This window comes from Pseudonaja textilis, chromosome 4, assembly GCF_049901715.1.
Source record: "Pseudonaja textilis isolate UNSWEBS1 chromosome 4, rPseTex1.2, whole genome shotgun sequence".
Lineage (NCBI taxonomy): Eukaryota > Metazoa > Chordata > Lepidosauria > Squamata > Elapidae > Pseudonaja > Pseudonaja textilis.
In genome coordinates this window covers 36,639,488-36,658,124 of record NC_141993.1, presented here as the reverse complement: position 1 = coordinate 36,658,124, position 18,637 = coordinate 36,639,488, and the positions used below count along the sequence as shown (strand labels likewise).

Genomic DNA, 18,637 nt, shown 5'->3' with positions numbered 1-18,637 from the left:
CAATGTCCTACCAGTCAATGACTACGTCAGCTTCAACCACAACAATACAAGAGCACACAACAGATACAAACTCAATGTAAATTGCTGCAAACTCAATTGCAGAAAGTACGACTTCAGCAACAGTGGTCAATGCCTGAAATGCACTTCCTGACTGTTGTTACATCTTCAAACCCCGACTCCTTTAACCTCAACTATCCACTATTGATCTCACCCCATTCCTAAGAAGTTTTTTAAGGGGCGTGAATAAGTGCACCATCGTGCCTACCTATTATCCCCATTTATTCATACCTATTTCCTGTATTCTTACTCATGTTTATACTTATACCTATTATCGTGTAACTGATTGACAAGTCAAAATAAATAAATAAAAAATAAATAAAAATAGGTTTTTGAAAGACTAGGAAGGTTCTTACATGTGCTGGCTATGAAGGTATTCAGTCACTAATTAGATTGATAGATTGGATTTGGAAGCACAAGGAAATCAGTATAGCTCTAAAGAAGCATCTTTTCCCCCATTCAAGTTATTTTGCACAAGATAAACATTTAATTATTGAAGCCATTGGATTCCGATAGATTAACATGGGGGAGCCCATTTGATGTTATCTGTAGTTTTTTCTGCTGTTTCTTTTTTCAGTTTTACTACTTTTGGTTTTATTCTGTGATAACTTTCTGCCCTTATGCCAGAAAGAAACCCTTGAAACTGCCTTGTGGAACTTTATGTGGCTTTATGTGGAAAATCTTTGGAAATCGTAGATTTGGCAGCAGAATTGCCTGTTTCTGAGTTTCTCTAGGTTTCCCATAGTCTCAACATGCAGAGTTTCCTGGGAAATTAAGAAAATACAATAAGCAATTGTGAGCAGCAGAAGAAACAATCTGTATCTGCACCAATAAGACATATTGTTTCTTTTCCAATTTCTCTCAAGGGAGAGAGTGGACAGAAATGTAATCACAAGTGTCTTGTTAAGAGAGCCAATTTGTGGATTCATATAGGATTGCTAAACATTTCAAAATCAAAATGGATCAGACTGGCTCTTTTTAATCTCACCGGAAGCATTTCAAGTTCAAAATGCTTCCAATAAAATGGAAATAGTGTTAGGGTGCTTCCAGTGAAGGTAATTTCAAGTTAAAATATATATTTTTCATTCAAAACATTTGACTTTAACTGTACCCTGCAAACTATACTCATTGTTCAAGAGGAGTATAAGATATTTTAATGTTACACTAATAAAGAGGTCCTCTGAAACTGAGATGCCTTTGCTGAATATTACACCAAGTAGAAAAGTCCTGAAAAATGGCCTACATAAAAAATGGCCTCATTATTACTGGGTAGACAGGTGAGAATGATGATGATGATGCATGGAGAAGCACTTAATTCATACATAGTGTTTATACAGGTAGTCCTTGACTTATAAATACAGTTGACACCACAATTTATGTTATTAAACAAGATGGTTTTAAATGAGTTGTGCCCAATTTTACAACCTTTTTTGGATGACTGTTAAATGAATCACTGCAGTTGTTAAGTGAATCATGAAATCGTTAAGTGAATCCAACTTACCTCATTGACTTTGCTTGTCAGAAGCTGACTGAAAAGGTAGGAAATGGTGATCACATGACTCCAGAATACCACAACTGTCATAAATACGTGCTGGTTGCCAAATGTTTAAATTTTGATCATTTGACTATGGGGATGCTGTGATGGTCATAAGTGTGAGGACAATTTGTAAGTCACTTTTTTCAGTGCCATTCTTGCTAAATGAATGGTTGTTTGGTAGTTTGTTTGGGCAAAACTATGCTTTGAACAGGAACCTAAACTATCCCGTCTGCTATATAGTACTTTATTATGAACGTTACTACAATTTTTAAAATAATCTTCATACTTCTACTAATCAGCTTCTTGAGAATACAATTTTTTCCTCCCTTTAAAATAGGCAATTTGTAATTTTGTGTGCCTTTCTTTAGGTCATGATGATACTTTATGACAACTGTTTTTCTCTCTTTCTTTCTCTCTAGGTCAGGAAGATCCCAACAGTTTGCGGTATAAATACAATTTTATTGCAGATGTGGTGGAGAAGATAGCACCAGCTGTGGTTCATATAGAATTGTTTCGCAGGTAAACAAGATATTGAAACTACATGTTGGTCCTACTGATTATATGGATTTTAAAGATAACATTATTTTGAATTAACATTTTATGATATTCTTAAATACTGTTCACCTTTTGGAAAAATATACTGACTCTATGGAGATTCTCAGTCATCCAGGTCATGGTTATTCCAAAGGTGCTTTTGAACTGAAGAACTGAAGAAGCTTCTTGGATGAGAAGCAAAATGTCCTTAAGGAAAAACAAAGTCCAGTTGCCTTTTAAAAAACGACCTTTGGTACATACTGAACTGTGTTTTGAAATTCTGAATATATAAATAATGACAGAAATTGGCAGAATAATTTACAAATATAAAAGATTCATATGGATGTTGTCATCTTCAGAAATTAATTTACTTTTTGATATTGGCATTGTCTTTTAGATTGCCTTTTACAAAAAGGGAAGTTCCTGCTGCCAGCGGCTCAGGATTCATTGTTTCTGAAGATGGACTGATTGTTACAAATGCTCATGTGGTTACCAATAAGAACAGAGTGAAAGTGGAACTGAAGAATGGTGTGACATATGATGCTAAAATTAAAGATATCGATGAGAAAGCAGATATTGCACTAATAAAAATAGATACTCAGGTGAGTTTATATTAAGCAAAATATTTCAGGTGTATCTATTAAGAATAGCCACATATTGTTAAAAGTAATTCTAAAAAGGCAGTTATTTTCCTATGTATCTGTAGTCATATCCCCTTATTGAAAACCAGGAAATATGTAAATAAATTTAAGAACTAATTATTTAGGTCCTTCTTATCTGTTTTTTCCCAACTAGAAGAGGAATGGCTTAAGACAGAGGCCCCCAACCTTTTGGGTACCATGGACCGGTTCCATGGAGAGAGGTTGTTCCATGGACCAGAGGGGCCATAGTTTTGTGTGCTACCAGCATCCCAGGGATGGGACTTCACTTGTTTGTGTGGATTGGTGCCACAAACAGCTGCCAGTCCACGAACTGGGGATTGGGGACCTATGGTTTAAGGAGTTAGAAAATTGCTATCCTGGCATTAATTTATTCTTCCCATTGACATATTGACGAAAATACAAATCATATATGTGCTAAAATATTTAATTAAAAGTCCCCTCCTTATATCGTATTTTACAAACAAAACAAACAAGTATTATACATGAACTAAGTAGTTATTATGGTACAGGCTTCTAATGGGAAATACTTGAACAGTAGACCAGTAGACAAGAAGGAAACACAGACAGTAGTCCTCATGGTTATACATTCCTTATTTTGGATTTGAATACATACTTTCAGAATGCTCTTCAGACGATATGTCAAAAGGACTTCTGGTAGACCAGGAGATTATTTCTCTGAGACCAAGGCAAGCAGAGCAGTGCATTGTGGCTTTTTAATATGGAGCCATCTAAAATATAAAATATACTTTCTATCACTACAATGACTGTCCTTTTTGTTCCTCTTTAATGCAAGAGTCCAGTAGGCGTACAGACTGTTCCTGTGCAAATATGTCCTAATTCTACAATTTGACTTTGAGAAGCAGAATGCATAATTAAATATATATAACTCACTTGCTTTGAAGATCACATTCTGGCACAGGTTCAAAGTTGCCTGAAGTGTAACATTTGATTTTCTTCTAAACCATTCTGGTTTTCATGTGGCTTGTCATTAAATTCATGCAATTTCAAAGCTTTATAATGCATTGCTGGTATGCATGTGTTTGGCATATTTGAAAAGATGCTTTTATTTCCGCACTCCTACATTGTTCAGGAAATGGAATACTCAGGTACGCAAATATTTATTCCAGGATTTCAGATCTTGAAGAAATATTCAGCAGTTATTAAACAGCTTGATCATTATTATGTAAGCTGAATGACATTTTAGATGCATGGCGTAAACTTATTGGACATATATGCAGAAGAATTGTCATAGGGTATGCAGAGATTGAAATAAAAATTCAGAGAGTTTGATAATAGCTTGATGTTATTCATTATTGTATGCCCATTCAAAAGGAAACAAACTTATCATCACTGTCCCCAAATAAGCAGATTAATCAGCTTTAATATCTGGTTTACTGGTTTGGACACAGGTTTCATAGATTCTCCTAGCTTGTTTCAATTTTGCTTCAATTGTCTAAAGAAGTTGCCTAGGCACTGCTCTAAACTGCTAACTTTTGGGTACAATCATTTGTATTTTATTTGCATTTTCCAGAGAGCATAGGGCAGGGTGTCATGAAAAAGAATCTATTGCAGTTTTTATTTATTTATTCATGAGAATAAATTACAGTCTAAGAATAGACCATGATAGAGAAATGTTAATTGTCTTCCTGGCCACTTGAAAAATTTAATCAGTTAATCTATTATCTGTTGTAATTTCGGACAAAAATTGTTCCCAGGATTGGTATAGTGGCATCAAAACTTCCTGAACTACTGATTTCAGCCTGGAAATCTAGGTCCTCTTGAATCAGCATTCTGGGAATCCTCCACACAAAATTCTTATAAACGTCTATTGATTCAAGCAAAACAGGGATTAGCAAAGGACTGGATAGTACACCAGCATAATTCCTAATTCGTTCTTGCTATACATCACAAAATACAACACTAGAGAAGGAAAGGTTAGGGCAAGAATAGACAAACATTCGGACCCAGAACATTTGGAATTTTGAGAGCATGCTGTGGACATTAACACAAAGTCACTTTTATGGTTATCACAAATCAACTATTTACCAAAAGGCAAATATAGTGTATTTTCTACCAACCAAACTTCCCTTTTATATAAAAGTGGTTGTTATTATAGCATTGGCAGCAATTACTCACATTCATTGTCTTATCTGGGGCCTTGAAGCATTCTTGTGAATAAAGTGGCAAGCTATTGTTGGGGGAGGGGATTTCACCCCACTCCCTTCTGGCCACATATTCATTATAGTATGTGACCCTGCTGTTCACCAACATCATTCAGATGATAGGAACTTCCTGTAAATATTTGCGCATTTGGCATGAAGGTTTTTTGTGGGGGGTAGGGGGGAATCTCACATGCACAACTGTACATATCAGGGTACAGGCAGAAAGCCAATGAAGCTTGACTAGAAAGCTCACATGGACAGTGAACATTCTGCTTTCAGTAATGCCTGAAAGAAAACCTTTTCCAGCTAAGCTATGCAAAGATCACGGGATGATAGATATGTGAAACTGAATTTTGGCAAAGGGGAACAGAGGAAATAAGTTGAGAGACACATACAGTAGCTGAGTTCAGCAGTTTCCTTTTAAGCATTGTTTCATGGATTATTTCAGGCATTGTTTTTGGAAATAATGTGCTGCAGGAAATTCTTCGTTCTAGTTAATACAAACTAAGCTATATATAGACACATTATTATTTTTTAAGGTATTCTTAGTAGGGACATGTGTATTGTATGGTTTGAAAACCTTTTAATTTTATAAGGGGTATATAAATGCTTTGTCTGGGGCATTGATATTGTTCAATAAGAAGTTCCTTACAGAGGACATATATTTTCACTTTTAACAGAAATATTAGAAAAAATAAATATGATTGAATAGTTAAATGAATATTTCTACATGTAAAAAATGCGTTTCTTACTGTTTTATACTGTTTTAATTTTTTTCTGAAGTTAATATTCTTTTTAGTGCATTAAAATTATGTGTGATGTGACAGAAATTTGACAAGCTGTATGATTGAAACATTGTCTTTTTATAATTTTCCATAACTGGAATATTTTAATGTGCTCAAATAATTGTTGAATATATTTAACATTTTTTTCTGCAGCATATTTTCCATCATCCTTCAGATAATGAAAATAGGATGATAGGAAATATCTGAGTCAAAATGCATGAAGGCTTGCTGTAAGAATCCGTGATAGTGACATTTCAAAAACAGTTATAACAGTTTTTCTTTAACTGGTGACTAGGAATGGGCGTTGGTCTTACCTGACACGCCATTTCTAGTCGAGCTGCGAGGATCATCCAGAGAGTGGGAGGTGCTCCAGTCTGCGTCTGTGTAGGCTGGGCTTAATCATTAGGGAACGCTCCGCCCTCTGTCACATGGTCCCTTGTAGTTGGGTGTTGCAGGGGGATGCAAAGAGGTCCACTAACGGGAGACCAAAGATCATGGTCGCCTCCCTGAAAAGGGATGGATGAATGCGCCACTCGGACTGGTCCACGGTGGCCCTGCTTAACCAGTCCGCTCGGGTGTTTGAGGCCCCCGAAATGTGTTCTGCTTTGATCGAGAGGAGGTGACGCTCTGCCCAACGGCAGAGTCTCTCGGCCTCTCTCATCAACCGAATAGACTGGGTCCCGCCTTGCCTGTTGACATGGGCCTTGGCGGTAACGTTGTCCGTGAGAATAAGGACGTGCCGCCCACGTACCTGAGGCAGGAAGTGGCGGAGGGCCAGGTGGATGGCGTGGAGCTCCAGCCAGTTTATGCTGCAGGCCCGCTCTGCATGGGACCATTTGCCCTGTGTTGTAAGGGACTGGAAGTGAGCGCCCCAGCCGCTCAGGCTGGCGTCTGTGGTGATGACGAGACGCTGGGGATCTTTGAAGAGATGACCCCTGTTGATGGCAGGGTTGGTCCACCAGAGGAGAGACGAGAGGACCTTTGGAGGTACCTTGATGGAGGATTTTGAGTTGCTTCTGCCGGACCTTTGAAACAGAAGCAGGAGCCACTGCAGGGACCTGGTATGAAGACGGGCCCAAAGAATAATAGAGATGCATGAAACCATTTTTCCCAGTAATTTAGATAAATCTAACAGAGAAGCCCTCCTTGATCTGCGAATAGCCTGAATTGAATTTCGAATACTCTGGAGCCTTTCCGGGGAAAGGAACACTTTTTCCTGCACCGTGTCAATGATGGCCCCCAAGTGGGCAATTCGGGTAGAAGGGACCAGTTGGCTCTTTTTTTGGTTGACCAGGAAACCATGGGCATGGAGGGCGGAGAGAGTAGTCTTGGTGTCCAGCTCTGCTTGGGATTGTGAATGGGACAGGATGAGGATATCATCCAGATAGCAGTGGACACGGACTGGGCAGTCCCTTAAGCGAGCTGCCAGGGCCGCGAGGATCTTAGTGAAAACTCTGGGAGCTGAGGCTAACCCAAAGGGAAGGGCCACATACTGAAAATGGTGGTGATTGTAACAGAATCTAAGGAATTTAGAGTGTGAAGGCCGAATTGGGATGTGGAGGTATGCCTCAGAGAGGTCTATAGAAGATAGCCAATCTCCTTGTCTGGTACCCTGCAAAATGGATTGGAGGGTGTGCATTTTGAATTTGCGGGGGTTTAGGAAGCGGTTGAGCCGTTTGAGGTCCAGGATAGCCCTCCATCCCCCCGAGGACTTGGGAACCACAAAGAGGTGGGAATAGAAACCCTGCCCTCGCTGAGAGGGGGGAACTGGCTGGATGGCCTGGATGGAGAGTAAGTGATGGATGGCCGCATCCATTAATTTGCGTTTGGAGGGGTCCCTAGAGGGGAGAGATGACATGAAGAACTCGGGAGGTTGAGAGTTGAACTCCAGAGCAAGTCCAAACCTGATGGAGTCCCTGACCCATTTGTCGGAAGTGGTAGAATCCCACAGGTCAGCGAAATGCCTCTGCCGACCACCAATGGGGGGAAAAAGACAGGATTCATTTGGAGCGCCGGAAGGGTCTCCCCCCGGAACCCCTGAAGGGACGCTTAAATCCTCCGCCCCTCCTATTTTGATCGCTCGGGTCGGAATGATCCTGGGAATATGATGCTCTATACGAGGGAGGTCTCGGGTACCTGGGGGGGGAAGGGGGACTGGTAGAAGGACCGGGAGGATCCTCTTCGAAAGGGCTGAGGGGCTCGGGAATCAGGCCTCCGAAAAAGAGGAGGAAGGAATTTCTTCTTTCCCCTAGTTTCGGCCAAGAGAGGGTCCAGGGCCGGCCCAAAGAGCTTCTCCCCTTTAATGGGGGCGGATGCCAGCTTGACCTTGTTCTTCACGTCCGCCTGCCATGGTTTGAGCCAGAGCAGGCGGCGGGCAGTGACCTGGGATGCTAACGCCCGGGAGGCGAATTTAACCGAATGGTACGTGGCGTCCGCTGAGAACTCTGCCGCCGCTGTGATTTTGGCAATGTCCTGCAGCGCCCGTGTATTGGATGGAGGGATGTGGGCCTTCAGTTGACGGAGCCACCGGATAGAGGACCTGGTAAAGAAGGAGGCTGCGGTGGCCGATCTAATTGCCCAGGCGTCGGCTAGATGAGCCCGCCGCAAGGCCAATTCAGACCTCCTATCCTCGGGTTTGAGGGCCTCCAGTGGGTCACTCGGGGAGGAGGAAGAGGCGAGACCAACAATGGGCTCGTCCACCTCCGGGGTATTGAGGAGGGAGCAGAAATCCGGTTCGAGGTTAAAGAACCTCTTATCCTGTGTGGATGGGGCCGGAGGAGCCCCCATAAAACCCAGTTGGTTGGAAACCAGATCGTGGAAAATGGGAGGAGCGGGAATCACATCCTCGGCCACCACGGGCTGTTTGAACATTGCGTCCTCCGGTTCCTCCCCAGAGGAGTGGGGGACAGGGGAAGTTGAGTGGCCAGGCCCGAGGTGTTCTTGGCCTTAAACAAGATGGATTTAAACATGTGGGGCTTGAATAACCCCACAAAGGAAGGCTGGACGGGGTAAGGCCCTCGTCCTCCGACAACTCTGCTTCCATCGGGTCTAAATCTGAAAAGGGTTCCCCATGGAAGGTGGATCCCCATTCAAGGTGCTCCTCCTCCTCCCTGTATTGGTCTAAAATTTCCATTCCCTCCTCCGGTTCCCTTTCTGGAAGAGGGCTGGCCCCCCGGGAGGGTACCTGACCAGGAGCAGGGTCCAGGGCGGGCATGGACCTAGTTGGCACCGGTTCTTGCGCGGGAACCGTCTGAGGAAGGCTTGATCCGGCCATCTGCTGCATGCCTTGAGCTATCCCCTGTCGAATAGCCTGCTCCATCCAAGTTCTCATGTACTCAGGCATCTCGATCATGGGTGGGTCCTCCTGTCTCAGTCCAGCGGCCGTGGGAGTGAAGGTTGCTTCAGGCATCCGGCTGGTAGCTGGTCCAGGGTCGTGAGACTCCTGGGATGAGCTGTGCCTGGAGAGAGGGGAACAAACTGGAGGGGGGTGGGTGCCTGGAAGTAGAAGGGGCGGCTGGGGGTGATGGTTGAGTCACCCTAGAGCGCCTATCGAACTCCCTCTCTAGTGCCTTATGACGCCTTAAAGCATCCCTTTGAGAGGCCTTAGAAGTCTCCTGAGAGGTTTCCTTAGCCTGTCTGCGCACATGATGGGACTTAGATTTCGCCTTCAAAGAATGGCAGGAGTTAGGGTTATCATCTGCCATGGTAAAACAACAGAAATATCAAAATGAATATATAGAAATATATATATATATGTGTGTGTGTGTACAGGCGGTTGGCACGCCTAGGATACGACCTGGGTAAGGCCGGGTATCCAGAAACTGGCGCGCGCCCCCTTTTGGAATTTGCAATGAATAATCTGAAAATATGACCAAAAAAGTTTTTTTAAAAAAAAAAAAAACTGCCACAGATATAGACTTTTAATGTACAATTATATCCCACCAGGATAAGGATCCAGGAAAACACACTGCAGCGACAGTGATGGAAGCTAGGTCTCTCTAAGCAAATCTGAGAGAGAAAAAATGCCAATTGAATGAGATTGGATTACCAATGTAAGGAAATATGAAGATATTCTGTATTAGACTGAATAACCACCTGGCAGTTGGTAAAAGGAAGAGAAGCCAATCAGCCAAATCAACGCCAGCAATACAAGGCCTCAGGCAGCTTGCCCCCCCCTCAGGGAGGGAGTGGCTGCTTTTCTAATTCCCCACCCTGAGATCTGCTGCGGAAGCCAACACTTACACCAACCATTAACAGAGTAAAGAGTAAAAAAAAACAGCTTTCTTTTTCCCCTCTGGGAGAGGGAGATAGAGAGATCAGCCCTACTAGGCCTGGGAGCCTAAGCCTAGGGCCAGCAGAACGTCGCAGCAATAGGAGGCCTGCAAAATGTCGCCCGGCCACGAGGCGGCGCCCAAAATGGCGGCTGCCTGGAAATCGAAAGTGAAAGGCAAAGCGGGCGGCTCAGGGTGGGTGCATCCTGCAAGCCACGAGGGTGAGGATGCTGAAATTGGCGTTAGTGGGGGGAAAACCAGAATAAAAAAGGCTCCAGACCTTAGAAAGGCACCAGGACAGCAAGGCAGGAAAAAAAGAAATAAACGGCAGAGAGCGGTGGGGGTGGGGTGGGGGGGTGGGGTGGGTGTTAGCACTAAGTGCTGCTAAGCTGCCCGCCCAGCCCCCTGGGGGCGAAAAACGCATACCCCTAAGTCTCAAGACACCCCCAGATGCGCAGAGGCTAAGGGAATAATAAGCTTAAATCAAACCTGAACTGAAATATTATCCTGCTTGAATCAGCCAAAGAGTGGGAAGCACAATCAAAACACACAGCCTAACTCTGCAAAGGCTGGGCATAAACTGGGAGGCTACAAGGGACCATGTGACAGAGGGCGGAGCGTTCCCTAATGATTAAGCCCAGCCTACACAGACGCAGACTGGAGCACCTCCCACTCTCTGGATGATCCGAGCAGCTCGAGGGAGAATAGGATGTTTTACAAAAAAGCAGGAAAAATATTAACAAAGAACTGAGCTATGGGCTGTGATGGAATGAACTAGTTTCTAATTATTAATTTGTTTTTCCCTTGAAAAAGTCATCAGCATATATTAGAAACAGATTTCTTTGGACTTTCCATAAAGTTGTGCTATTGAGATAGTCTGTCCATGGGCATCAGTGGAGGAAGATAAGGAATCAAATGACAAATGATACCCAATGCAAATTTTTGTACTTGCATCATGATATCACTTGTAACCTTATTTATGTGAAGCTTGCATTATGAGATCATAATGAACATTCCATCATTCCGACAATTCTGGGATGCTCCTTTCTATAATATTGGATTTGAATATGTGGAGAAAGACCAAGGCTTTTTATAAATGCTTACTGAAGAAAGAGAGACAGGATAATTTTTAGAAATCAGTGATACAAGAAAATGAAGAAAGCAGCCAGTGTTCTCTACAAAGCATCAGTCACTCTTAGCAGGAACATAACAAAGGAAGGCTAATGATTTCTCTAATTCTAGTCATATTAATAACTCTTCAATTCAATATGAAATTATCAATTGATATTTCTTGGTTTATTATCTAATATTTGTCACTGTTCACTTATTTTACAAAGAATCCTAAATGCCTCCTCAGTATTCAAAATATTGAGCAAAATTCTTTTTACTTTTAACCAAATCTAATATTTGTATAAATGGGAATTGTACGTTAATGCAATTTTCATGCTTTGGAGCAAATAGTAAAGCTTTTCCAAAGGAAGACCTGCTGTTTTGGATCACTAAGATTTTTACTAAATGCCGACTCACACATTATATGACTTTATTTTTGTGTTTGAATATTGGGCTGTTTGCTTATTGTACCATAGTTCACAAGGCTCATGGTATTGTGTTATAATAGTGACTGTGCTGTTGCTATTATATAGAGATAGAGGTGGAATAGCGCAAGGATAGCACAGTGCCCCTGTCAGATTTCAAAGCTTAATGAAGATTTTCTGTTTCTTCAGCAAAAATTAACTGGATAAAGAGCAGTCACAAATGCAGCTCATATCCTCTGAATCCATTGTGGCTGATTAAAGGCCAAAACAAATGGAACTGAGTAAACCTCCAACACTGAATCTGCTAAGATAGAAAAAAATGTGCATAGTTTGAGTACAAAGCTAAGAAATTCTTACAGTTTACCACCAACTATCTTTTTTATTATTAACTTGGTAACTAATCTAGGGGAAACCTTTTAGGTTTAGAAGGTCTGTATATGTCATCCAGAAATATTGCTGGTTTTAGACACCTCACAAGGATTTGTCAACTACTTAACTCAGATTTAATCATAAGAAATAATAAGGAGTTACTATTTGCATCTTAGAAATTATACAATTTCTAAGAAATTATACTACATATCGGATATTAATACAGTCGAAAAAGTCCAGAAATATTTCACGAGAAGAGTTCTCCACTCCTCTACTAGTAACAGAACACCTTATGCCACCAGACTTGTAATTTTAGACCTAGACAACCTAGAACTATGCCACCTTCAGTCCGACCCAAGTGTGGTACATAAAATTATCTATTGCAATGTCCTACCCATCAGTGAATACTTCAACCAGAACAATATAAGAGCATACAAACTCAAGGTAAACCACATCAAACTTGATTGTAGGAAATACGACTTCAGCAACAGAGTGGTCAATGTCTGGAATACTCTACCTGACTCTGTTGTTACTTCCCCAAATCCCAAAAACTTCAACCTTAGACTGTGTACTATTCAATCTTAAACTGTCCATTCACCCCTTTCCTAAGAGGTCTGTAGGGGGCATCCCTGTCCTAATACTTCTTTTTATGAGAGGTGGTATTCAGCAGGTTCTGACCAGTTCTGGAGAACCAGTAGCGGAAATTTTGAGTAGTTCGGAGAACCGGTGATAATCTTCCCCCAGGAATGGGGAGGGAATGGAGATTTTACAGTATCCTCCCCAAGCCACGCCCACCAAGCCATGCCACACCCATCAAGCCATGCCCACAGAACCGGTAGTAAAATTTTTGAGTCCCACCACTGCTTTTTATGCTTACCCATTTCATGTATTCATAACCATGCTTATACTTGTACCTGTTATCTTATACTTGATTAACAAATAAATAAATTTCCCAGAAATATTCAGTACCTTAAATTGCTCTGCTGTGGGTGTATTTCCCTGTCTTGGTTTAGTTCAGAGATAGGGAACTATGGCCACTTTATGACTTGTGTACTTCAACTCCCCTGAATTTGTGGGAGTTAAAGTCCACAACTCCTAAAAGCACCATAGGTCCCCACCCCTGGTTTAGATGAATTGATGAGGAGGGGATAATTAGTATCAATAAAAAAACTTTTATATGCTTGCACTTTTATTGATAGCAGGTGGCAACACCTAGCTGGACTTAGAAGCTAAATAAGGCCCAGACTGGATAGTATTTCTATGGGCAACATCCAGGAATGCCAGCGTTGTAAGCAAAATATCCCAGAACAAAACTACTGCCAAACTATTTCTGGTTTGCAGCCAAGAAAACTACATGAATTTGCTTGTAGTTACCAGGCACTGAATTCAATTCCAAAGAAGCTTTACTTTTCTGTTCATATAATTTAAAGTGTTTTAATCTCGGATATAACTTATTTTCTTTGAAAAGGAATACTTTCCGTATCTGTCTGTCTATCTGTCTATCTATCTATCTATCTATCTATCTATCTATCTATCTATCTATCTATCTATCTATCTATCTATCTATCTATCTACACATACATACATACACACAGTTCAAAGTTAATGTAATTCCTGATAACAATGTTATATCTGCAGCCAGAAATATACAGATATTGTATGAAAGAAAATATTGTCAACTAAGTACACCGAAAATATCTGGGTTTAAATGATTTATTATGAAAAGAAGCCTAAGTAAGCATTTGGTTTACATGCTGTCTTCTTATTATGAGGAATTTGGAACCATTAATTTCCTTTATTTTTTTATTGGAGTATACACTAGAATTACATAATCATTCTAATGCTGTTATATTTATATGATTTACTGAAATGTATATAAGTAGATATGGTTTATTTAGACTGGCTTTAAAAAGTTGACTAGTGGCAATAAACCATAGTGAATCTCACTGTTATGACCCAGGGCATGGCACAAAGGCAACACAATCATATAATCAGTAGGAGTCCCTTTGTTAGCTCCAAGTTTTCCCCCAATGTCCTGGTTACCTTCTGGGCTAGAGAAAAACTATCTCAGGAACAGCCTTTGACTGCAGAAAATCAAGTCCAAAATGTGGTCAACAAAAAGTGTAACTATATGTCCAATCAAGGCAAGATGAGGTAGTTAGTCCGGCAGAGCAAGAGAAGGAATTCCAGACGTGAAGGAACGGCAGTAATTCAACCTGGTTCGGAGGATGCCAGGAACACAGATAACCAAAGTCAACACAAGATAAACTCATGTTTGTTCCCTGCAGATGCCACACTCAGCTTGCATCTCTTTTAAACTCTCATTTCCAGTTGTGGCTAATGATGGGAATTAGGACCCTTTCCTCCCCCATAAGCCACGCAACCCACATTGCTCTCTTCTCTGTTCCTCCTTGCATGCCCTGGGATGAAGAGGGGTGTGTGGGACTAGGTCTTCCTCTGAACTCCCCCTCCCTTGTTCTACCTCTTCCCTGCTCTGTCCAGCCAGACTTTGCCCTTCCCCAGTTTCCTCCGCAGCCAACAGAGCCACACTCCCACTCCCTGTCAGCTGTTCATCTTTCTCCTCAAGTTCAGACTTGATAGGGGCATGACATTCACTTTTTAGGTTTCAATCACATATATGAAAAAGAAAGCTTATGATTCACTTTGGTGGTACAAAAAGAGGGGGAAGAATATTTGTCAAGGGAAGTCTTGTCTCTTCATAATAATAAACCTAATTCATCATCCAACTACAGTCATAAATGCTACCATGGTATTTATGGTGCATTGTGTATCATTAGTTCAAAATCTAGGACAGTGTCAATTCATAAATAGAATCTAATTGCAGAAAGGAAAAAATTACATGTTTATTTGCAGTATCTAAATGGAAACATGCATACTGGTAACTTATGCAATATGACCTTTTTCCATACATCATCAAGATCTCTTGTTATAGCTTCCATAATTCTCAAGCCCACACTGATGTGTTTTTCAACACACACAGAGAGAACTAGCTTATGTAAGGCTTATTACCAATAGGACAGTAAGGGTCAAATGTTTTCATCTACTGGTATACTTACTGGCAATCCCTCTCTTCAGTCATTTCCTGCTCAGATTTTGCTTTGAAGGAGGCTTTAAGTCTTCTGATGTGTTTAAAAGCTAATTAATCACTACGACCACAATATACAAATAAAGAAAAGAAAACATGCCTTTGGAAGCTGTGGAATAACTTTATCCTTCTGACTGCTTTCATAAGATATCTTAAAAGCTCCATAAGGTAAATACATGTGAGATGAAACTTTCTGAGGTTTGCTTACATCTTTTTGGGGTACTTCCAATATTTTGTAAAAGTCATTTTTGAAATGTGACTTAATTTATCTTCATAACTGCCATTTATTAGCATACTTATAAACAAACACGTAAAGTTTGCTTTACTGATTTCCAGCGGCTGTGTACACAGGGCAAAAAAGTATATTCCCTCTGGTCACCCAAACCGTAACCACAGAGCAAGAGAAACCAAGCGAACTACATGAACTGAGCAGGCAGATTGGTGGCCAAAGGAGAAATGGGCAGGGTAAAAGTTCACATTTCTTTCCATTCCTGATCATTAAGTGAATGTGAAGAATAAGTACAATGTCCAGAAAAAACTGGACCCAGGCTTGCCTGTATCATCACCTTTCATAGCAAGGGTCCCCACGCCCCAGGCTGTGAACTAGCAATGGAAGCGGGCTGAAGGAAGCCCCATCTATACACACAACAGAAGAGAATCAAGAAGTCCCTAGAATCTGATCAATAAAATTTATTGCAGAGTTCTAAAATTTAAAGTTGGAAATGTATTTCTTCTTTTGGCATGCCACTTAAGAAATAACACAGTGTTCCTGCCTTAATATAGAAAGGGCTAAGCTGGCTTCCCATGCCCAGAGAGAGATTGCTGTCCAAAGTTACTTCAGCTTCCTCTAAGCAAGTCATTGCCAGTGGAAATTGCAGCGGAGATGGGAATATTTTGATGTATTATTGATACAAAAGGAGATTTTGCTTAGAGTGGCCTCTGAATGTTTCGATCTATTCTGATACTATTCTCTGAATATATAAATAACGTTTCAAAAATTATATAGTCCAAATATAGACTTGCATTTTCAGTTGGAATGCTCATATTTCAATTTTCTGCAAAATGGTAATGTCTTATTAAGAATATCATGGGATCCTGGAGTACTATTAATATTATAGGAGTGCTATGGTGTGCCAATTTTTTTCTTGTGTAAAAGTGTATCTCAGTAGCAAAATTGTGGGGAGGCTATCAGTTTGGAATAAGATCTCAACAGTACTGCTCCCATTACTGTAAATAGCAATGACATCTACTTTATATTCAATCCAGTGACTGCTGGATTAATCTGTTAATCTATTAATCTGGCTTCAAAATATATCTTAAGTTTTTGCTTGTGAGGAAAATTCAAATGATGTTCCTTCAGCCTGTTTGTACTTGTACACTATTAGGAATGGTTGCTTAGCGGGATTACTATCGCTTCAAATCTCAAGCTAGGTTTGCTTTGTTCTTTTCTGTATATGAGTCTGCAAGTAATATTTTCACTGTTTAGGAATTAATTAAGTTAAAAGTAAATTAGTCTTTCCAAACATAAAACAATAAGTTGCCAGTGTGTACAGCATCAGCCCTGCATGAATGATACCATAGTGAAATGTTATTAAACGATCCCAAAAAGGAGATTGAGAAAAAGAAATGATGTTTTGCCCTAGGCTACATCTTGACTCAGCATGGCACAGGTGGAGATTTGTGTTTGGCATGTCTAACATTTTCTTTATCCATTGTATATTGCTGGGAGGCATATCATTTCAGGCAATGGTTTTATAAGACTCAAAATTTTAACCATATAGTTCAGATTGGTACTGAGATGTTTATTGTCGTTCTTGATTAAGAAGCTGAAGGGACATTAAAAACAAATCTGAACTCAAACTCTCAAAAATAGAGATTACAGAGAAGAGTGTTCTTTTTTTACAGCAACAGCAGCAGCAACACTTATTTCAGAATGATTTACTTCTATTACAAATTTGGAAAAGGATCTGTCAAGTGATTAAGGCAGAGTAGTAGTTCCACTTAATTAGCCAAATAAATGCTTGGGCAAATAAATATGCAGCTGAGTCACATTAAAATAAAGAGATAGCAGGTTTTGGTAGTTATTTCATTATTGTTTAAAAATAAATTCAAAATCTGTTGACGTTATTAACTCATACATGAAATAAAAGTATGCTTTTATATTTTTTACATATGTCTTTTCTAAGGTCTAATAAGTTATGGCTTACTTATCTGTGATTTGTTTCCTCAACCACTATTTCTTGGGATTATATATGTTACGCTAATTCATAACACTAAGTTTTCAACGGAAATAACTAAGTTGACACATTAGGCTAAACCCAGCGACAGAGTATGATGTATGGGCTAATTCTTTTTCTCTGTAGGCTAGTCTAACAAAGGCTTTAGATATACACTTATGATTTATGCCTTACATTGGCAAAGAGTGATATGAATAGGATATCTGCCCAATAGTTAATGCACAATTATTTGAGGGTAAATTTAAAAAAATAGTCATAGGAAACTTTCAGTATTCTATATATTTTGCTTTCTAAAACTATATTTTAAAACTTTGCTGATGGAGGAATTTTTTTGCAGTTGATTTTGTTTTAATACCACAAAAGAGAAGGCTATCTCTTTCTAGAAGGCATGTTGAATCACCCGTTGGCTCCAAACTGACATTTTACCAATGCTGGTCTGGACTTGAAGACTCAGCACAACTGTAAATGATTATATTACTCATCAACTGTTTATTACAAATCGCCTTTCTCTTCCCATAAATAATCCAAGGATGTGTAAGTATAAGACAGTATCAGGAAATGCACTACTTTCATTAAGGTTTGATCCGACATTAATTTTGGCAAATTAGAAAAATTATCTCCAACACAAAATTTTTCTGCTGCAGTGCTTTAATAGATAGAATAACATTATGTTTGGGTTGCTCAAATTCTCTAAGGATGGATAAATGCCACTTGTTTGAGACCATTATGGGACAAATGGACAGCAATTGGATTTGTTATTATGGATAGCATATGAATGAGTTTATATATTTGTTTTCCTTAATTTCCTGGATAAATTAGTTTTATTTGTTTTCTTCTTCTTTTTCTTAATATGTATTGGGCAGAATCATAGGGTAAGATGAAAAATGTTGACTTATTCTCTAAGAATGGTACTTACTCTGATGTTCAGTCTTTGTTATCTCTTTCTGAGCAAATGATATTACCAAGCTATCATTTGTAGAATCATACAATGCCTAAACCCAACTTTTACATCTATCCACAGCTCTAGGCCCAAATACAGTGGCATAGCAGCAGAACAATATTCAAAAGAGTGATTTTTCCATTCTTTATGTATATCCCCATTCTCAATTCTCAGTTTTGTACTCATAATTTTGTGCGTGTATCTCTATCCGTAATGGTTTTTGGTTCAAGGCTCCAATAGAAAAATAAGACTTAAAAGAGGATTTTATATTGTATTTGTAAGTCTCTACGCCCATCCATCTGTTTTACATTCATGACTTTGAAGTTATTCACTTTTTTCTTCCTGTGGGTTTAGGTTCACTTACCACTAGATCTAAATCAAGTGTAAACCAAGCTATGCTTCCATGTCTGTGATCTTATTGTTTTATGTTGATTTTTTTTTC

The 18,637-nt window shown here is 39.9% G+C and overlaps 1 protein-coding gene across 1 annotated transcript in view; it reads left to right on the top strand.

Moving 5' to 3' along the window:
* Window positions 1-18,637, top strand: part of HTRA1 (HtrA serine peptidase 1) — a 42,777-nt gene that overhangs the window by 16,328 nt on the left and 7,812 nt on the right. Inside the window, exons 2-3 of the mRNA XM_026704915.2 lie at window positions 2,014-2,113; window positions 2,526-2,730. Coding sequence (XP_026560700.1) covers window positions 2,014-2,113; window positions 2,526-2,730 — 305 coding nt within the window. The remainder of the gene's footprint in view (window positions 1-2,013; window positions 2,114-2,525; window positions 2,731-18,637) is intronic.